We start from the raw sequence: 6771 nt of genomic DNA, 5'->3' as shown, positions 1-6771 counted from the left end.
TAAGTTGAATGAACGTGCGTAAATACACCTGCCTGAAAGTATTTACATATTATATGCTTATGGAATACCTAGCCTTAAGAGATCTAGTCGTGTATTTTTGTTCGGAGTTTAACATAAATCTTTTGTGGCATATTTGCTTTTTACTCTTTACCTGAATTTACTTGAATTGGTTTATACATTACAAAGGCATGTTTTGTGGTGAATAAATCTTTTATGTCTTTAACTTCTGAATATAAACCTATTGAATACATTAGCGATATTCACTGACATATTAACTTTTAATTACATGTTAATTGTTAGTAATTTCCAACAAAACAAAACCGAAACATTATAATTTATTCGCGTTCTTAAAACAAAATTTTCTCAAAGTTTTAATATTCACAAAGAAGCCTCCAGTCCTAGGCTTGCACGAACATCTTGCACCATTACTACAATGGGAGGGAGCTACCCGCAATAACCCCCAAATGAATGTCGAGAGAATCCCTTAAGAAACAGTTTTTGAATCCCAATGGTATATTTCCTCGGGTAAGACGATTCTTCAGCCGTTTAAGGCGATATAAAATGTTCTAGGGCGTTCACGCTTGATTTTATTCGTTGTGAACAGTTTATTATTAACCCCCGACGCCAAAAGAGGGGTGTTATAAGTTTGACGTGTCTGTCTGTCTGTCTGTCTGTGGCATCATAACTCCCGAACGGATGCAGTGATTTCAATTTAGTTTTTTTCGTATGAAAGGGGCTTATGTGCGAGTGTTCTTAGACATGTTTGATGAAAATCGGTTGAGTCGTTTTAAAGTTATGGGCGGTGAAAGTGGGGAGATTAGTCGAAGGTCTGCAAATATACTGGGATAGGGTCTCAAATAAACCGCACTGAAAGAAGATATTGAAAGATATTATTTTTTCGTATTAACAAGAATACAAAATTCAAATAAAAATTAAAAAAATAAAATAAAAATTCAATTAACCCTTAATTCGATAACGGGAAATATATTGGACATCAACTTAAAAAAAATATACAATCATTTTTTAAACCTATATTGTATTTATTTTAATTCCATTAGTTTATTTGAAAACTAATGTAATATATATAAAATCACGCGTAAGGTGCGCGCGCTCATCGCTGGTTAGTCGCCGCCGAAATGTCTGGGAGGAAGCACGTGCCGCGACCGCTCTCGGTAAGTCCCGATTTATTTGTTATTTTACTTTGCAATGATTACTCGCCTTTTCTAAATATATTTTATAAAACCTATGAATTTGTGTACACAAACTAAAATTATAATAGCTGTAGCGAATTTACCGTAATATTTAGTTAAATTAGCGTGTCCAGTATACTTCCCATTGCCAAGTAGGTACTGTTTTAGTGCGATTTGGGGATGTGAAGTATATTGGACACTACCAGTTAGTTAGAAAAGTGACTGCTAATTGATTTTATAAACTAAGATGCGTATTTAGTAATTATGTGTAATGTTTTTTTCTAACAATTTGTACCTATTGTTTGCAGGTGTTCAAACAAACATCACGTGCATCAAAGTTATTGGCACTAGTGCCGCCAATTAATGCTTCATCGGACGTAGAAAATCAAACAAGTTCGAATGAAGAGGTTGTTATAAGCACATGCCGCCAAGACAGTGACGATTTGTCGTCTGAAGCACCATCTATACCTTCGTCATTAGAAAACTTGGATATTTCCGAAGACGACGAAGATAGGAATGACGCTTCTAGTGATGAGATACCCAATAGTGAGCCAGAAGATCAAGAACTAGCAGTGCCTTTAACACCAATTATCAACCAAGTGTTGCCGTCGACCAGTCAGGTAAATTTTGATAATATTCCAACTTTATCGTCCATTCAGTCTATACCGTCTGTTCAAGATATATCACCGATTCCCAATGCCGTGAATACCAGGTCTAAGAGACGGCGCTATGTCAACACTCACTCTCGTATTCATCATAAGAGGCCCAAAAAATGTAAACCATTAAATTACAAATGGAAAAAAGGCAAATTCCTGCACAAAGCCGAAATTACCTAATTGTGAATTTAAGAATAACTTACATGCCGATTTCACGCCTATAGATTATTTTTGGAAATACTTTTCTTTGGATATTTTACAAGATATAGTTCATAATACCAACCTTTATGCAGTTCAAGTTACCGGCCGATCCATCAATATCTCTGAGGACGAAATGAAAGATTTTATTGCCATTTTATTACTTATGGGTGTGGTAAATTTGCCATCATATGTAGATTATTGGTCAAAAGAATTACGCTACCCAGCTATTGCTGAAATCATGTCGCTGAAAAAGTTTGAAACCATACGCAGATACATCCATTTTGCTGATAACTCTTGTCCAGATTCCGATCGCTACTTTAAAGTAAGACCTTTTGTAGAGAAGGTGAGGAGAAACTTAGCCACCGAAGAAGAAATGAGATATAGTATTGACGAGATGACCATACCGTATAAAGGCAAAAAGGCGGGTAACAGGAGACAGTACAATCCCATGAAACCCAATAAATGGGGTTTCAAAAACTTCGTCCGAGCAGGCATGTCAGGAATTGTGTATGACTTCCTGCTTTATGGAGGTGAAGACACATTTAGATATGTCCAGTTTTCACAAGCCGAAGAAACCTTAACCCTAGGAGCTAAAGTTGTCGTTGCTTTATGCAAGACAATACAGACGAGAGCCTGCGTCGTGTATTTTGACAATTATTTCTCGACTCTAGATTTGGCAATACACCTTAGAGACGAATGTGGTATATTTAGTTTAGGCACTATACGCCAAAACAGGCTAAAAGGTTGTGACAAACTACTGATGAGTGATAAATCTTTAAAAAAGAAAGGTAGAGGTTCTTATTGCCAAGTCGTTGATAATACCAATAAGATAGCAATAGTTAAATGGTACGACAATAAGGTGGTCACTCTAATCAGTACGTACGCTGATGCTTACCCTGTAGGAAAAATAAAGAGATACAGCAAAGAAATGAAAGCTCGAGTTGATGTGGACTGTCCAGAACTTATAAAGCATTATAATAATCACATGGGAGGCGTCGATCTCGCAGATATGCTGGTTGCATTGTACCGGACTACTTATAAGAGCCGTCGTTGGTATACTGCAATCTTTGCTCAAATGCTCGACATTTGTGTGAACAACGCATGGCTAGTTTATCGCAGAGATTATAGTAATCGGGCAGTGAAGCATATGCCTTTAAAGTCTTTTCGGTGCCAATTAGCAAGAGAGTTACAGAATAAAAGTAGATCTCGTATTTCTGTAAACAACAATTGTAAAACAGATGACAGTGTCCGATATGATAGTATTGGCCATTTCCCTAGTTTTGGAGAGTCATACGGTCGCTGCAAACTATGTATCAAAAATAAGACTGATGTGTATTGTTTAAAGTGTAACCAAAGACTGTGTTTAGTACGTAAGAGAAATTGTTTTTATGATTATCATAGTAAGTGAAACTTGACTATGTAGACTGATTATATTATGGCGATTTAATTATATCTAAAATTCAGAATACAAATTGTTACGTTATCTTTTCTTTCAGACTGATTATACCTATATTGTTGATCTCACTTAGAATAAGTAAAATGTTCCTCATTATAATTATATAAAATTCTAATAAAAACATGTCATTATTTTGGCGTTTTATTATATTAAATTTTCATCATTTGCACAACATAGAAATAAGTCCTAGCAAGTAATAATTCGGCAATGTGTAATATACTGCACATCAAAATTTTCGACAACTTTGTGGCAAACCTGGCAAGGTCCAGTATACTGGACATGCATTTTCAGGAAATGAGGTAATACCAGATTTTTTAAATTATTTTTTCATGTTCTAACAACTCCCAGTGAAGCCGAAAATATGAAAAAAAACATGACTTTTTAATTTTTTTTCTCTTGCCAAATTAAGGGTTAAAAATTTAATAAAAAAAATTTTTAATTTAACGTTTTATTATAAACAAAAAATCTTGCACCTACTTATAGAAACAAAAAGTAGTAATTAATAAGTCAAATAAATTAATTAAAGCGAACGAGCTTGACCTTAGTTGTAATCTTTACTTTAACAAGAATTACAGCAAGTATATGTAGTATACTAAGCCTAACTTAACCTAACCTACCTATAAAAAGTATGAAATAAAAAATTAAATTAAAAATTTAAAAAACCCCCGACACAAAAACTTAATTTCCCTTTAAAAAGTAAAAAATAATAAAAGAAACTTAATCTTAAAGTACCAAAGAATGTACTAATAATTCTAAAAAAAATACGTCTCGTTGGGAGACCGCATGAATACGGACTGCACACCGCCGCCCACGCCGCTGTTTCTATTTTCTGCGTTATATTTAAGTACTTAAACAGTAAGTAAGAAATAATTAGGAGCGGTCCCCCAACGCGACGTATTTTTTTTAGAATTATTAGTACATTCTTAGGTACTTTAAGATTAAGTTTCTTTTATTATTTTTTACTTTTTAAAGGAAATTAAGTTTTTGTGTCGGGGGTTTTTTAAATTATTATGTTGTTGGAACATCTTGTTATTGCGGCATTGTGTCTTTGGGATATTATAGCTTAGAGACACAAACAATACGAGGCTGAATACTCAATTTGCAATGTCGGGAACATTCGCGTTGGTCGTTGTGTGTTTACAATGGCCCGGTGGCTGGTCGCAACGTCCCCGTGAGCACCTACTTGTCACACAGATAGTGAGGAACGCTATCGGTCCTATCCTCGACAGCTCTGTAAACCGAGGTTCGGAATCAATTTCTAAGTATTTTCCTCAAGGGTCCAACAGGAAGTAGACATTATGCTTTAGAAAGCAAACACTGATATCCTCCGGGATCGTTCCAAAGCAATCTATTGATCGTCTCAAACCACTAGGTACCTATTGTTTCCTTAACTGTCTGGCGTTTGGCTTTGGCTAGTAATTTATTTAAATATTTCTATATCTATATTTTTTTAAGGTTTCACAATTCTAGGTAAGCAAGTAAGAAAAAATGTTGAACATCTAATTTACACGGCCTTAAAATAATAACTGTTTAAAAAACGACTAAAAATATAATTCTATTTGAGTTCAAAGAAATGACAATCGAGGTGCCTTTTTACAAAGAAAAGCTACCATTCAGTGAAGCATCCTAAGTTCACTTTCATTGTCAATTCTGACGGACGACTCATGGTTTTTCCCCGAAGTATACCGATCGATCGCGTAGTTTGCTATAATTTAGGGGAAGAGCCTATAAACATCGAGGCAGTGCTTGTTTGATTGAATAATAGAAAACCAGGATAGCGATATAAATAAACTAATAGACAAATAAAACACTTCCCTTTACGTGACTACTGCCGTGATTACCGTGTTAACCCATAAAAAACGTTCTGTAATCATTTTGACAACACCACCGTCGAGTAAATGTGAATAAAAATCAACTATTTTCCTAAAAGATCAACGAATTTGTATTATTAGATATAACAGTATCCCCAGCACTACGAACGCAAAAAACTTTTACTTTTTTAAATCGCCCATCTTAACAGGCGATGAAAATAAAAAGATCAACGTAAGATAAAAATGTTTCTTTTCTCACCTCTTTTCTTTTCTGTGGAAAAAAAGGAATAGGTATTTTCAATACTTTTTTATTGAAACGGCGAAAACTTTATTTAAAATTATGTAAAATAAAAAATAAAATCAGCGATTAAATCCGGCGAAGTTTCTCCAATCCTTCTTAGGTGCTTGATTCTGTGTAACGAAGCATAATGGTTCATTTTATTTGCATAAATTTGGATGCGAAGATTTATGTCCGCGTCGTGTATAATTAGAAATTGAAATTAAATTAGTTTCGTTACTTCTCAACTCGAGTGTCATTTCAATTTTTTATGACGAATGAATTGATGAGTTAGAATTTTTCGGTGGAATAAAATTTTCCGTTGGACATGAAATGAAACAGAATAGATAATTATTTTCTGCGGGTTTCAGCATTTGTATTTGTTCTTTAGCTGAACATATTTTTATGTATGTTACCTAAAATAGATTGAATACTGTGTAAACATTACCTACCAATCAAAGCATAGGAAGCATCATATGTTACTAAGCGTAAGTTTATGTTTACTTTCATTAAAAAAATGGACTGGAAAATGGTTATATCGCTACCTGTGCTCAAAGCTTTTTACATCCCAAAATCCCATCTAATGTTTTTGTAACTTTTTGGAAAAAAATATTAAAATGAAGCATACAAAATCCTGTAAAATGCGAGGTATGATGATTGAAGTAAAATACTGCTCGCATTAAAATAACTTTTGCAGATGATTGTAAAACTATTTAAGACCTTCTTTTAATAATTTTTTTTGTTTGCATTCTGTCACTGACCAACGTTTTCTCGTGAGAAAATAATTGACGGTTCTTCAGAAAAAGAATAATAGTTTTCCAGGTATGTCGAAATTTTTATGTAGTATGTACATATTTAGTTCTATAAAGCTTCAATAGTTTTACTGTGAGTCAACATGTGGCCAATGACGCACTCCGATTCCGCATAATAGAAACCTATTTCTTGTATGGCCACCCTACTAAGCCGATTTTCCAAGGAAACGAGTGTGGTATATTGTGGGGTACATAATAAAAGCAGTAAACACTGATATTTGCATGCATAAAAAGTATAGTTAATAAATATTTCTACGTATTATAAAAGCATATTAGTCTTCGTAGTGGTGAGCAGATGAAATCTTAACAATTTGTGATATAACACATCACCTTTTAATCACCGATAAGGAAGGCAGAGCTGCAAGTAT

The 6771-nt window shown here is 34.1% G+C and overlaps 2 protein-coding genes across 2 annotated transcripts; both read left to right on the top strand.

Annotated features, from left to right (window-relative positions):
• Positions 1-958: 958 nt before the first annotated feature.
• On the top strand, positions 959-2354 carry LOC118264742 (uncharacterized). Its single transcript, XM_035577395.2, has 2 exons — positions 959-1172; positions 1499-2354. Exons 1-2 carry the CDS (start codon positions 1137-1139, stop codon positions 2024-2026), a joined length of 564 nt encoding a protein of 187 aa, XP_035433288.2. The 5' UTR covers positions 959-1136; the 3' UTR covers positions 2027-2354.
• LOC126912764 (piggyBac transposable element-derived protein 2-like) lies at positions 2286-3548 on the top strand. Its single transcript, XM_050706669.1, has 2 exons — positions 2286-3357; positions 3544-3548. The coding sequence occupies exons 1-2, from the start codon at positions 2286-2288 to the stop codon at positions 3546-3548; spliced, it is 1077 nt and encodes a 358-aa protein (XP_050562626.1).
• The last annotated feature ends 3223 nt before the right edge of the window (positions 3549-6771 follow it).

The sequence above is a fragment of the Spodoptera frugiperda genome, chromosome 29 (assembly GCF_023101765.2).
Source record: "Spodoptera frugiperda isolate SF20-4 chromosome 29, AGI-APGP_CSIRO_Sfru_2.0, whole genome shotgun sequence".
In the NCBI taxonomy this organism is placed as follows: domain Eukaryota; kingdom Metazoa; phylum Arthropoda; class Insecta; order Lepidoptera; family Noctuidae; genus Spodoptera; species Spodoptera frugiperda.
Note: the sequence above shows the minus strand (reverse complement) of the source record. Positions and strands in the feature narration are given on the sequence as shown.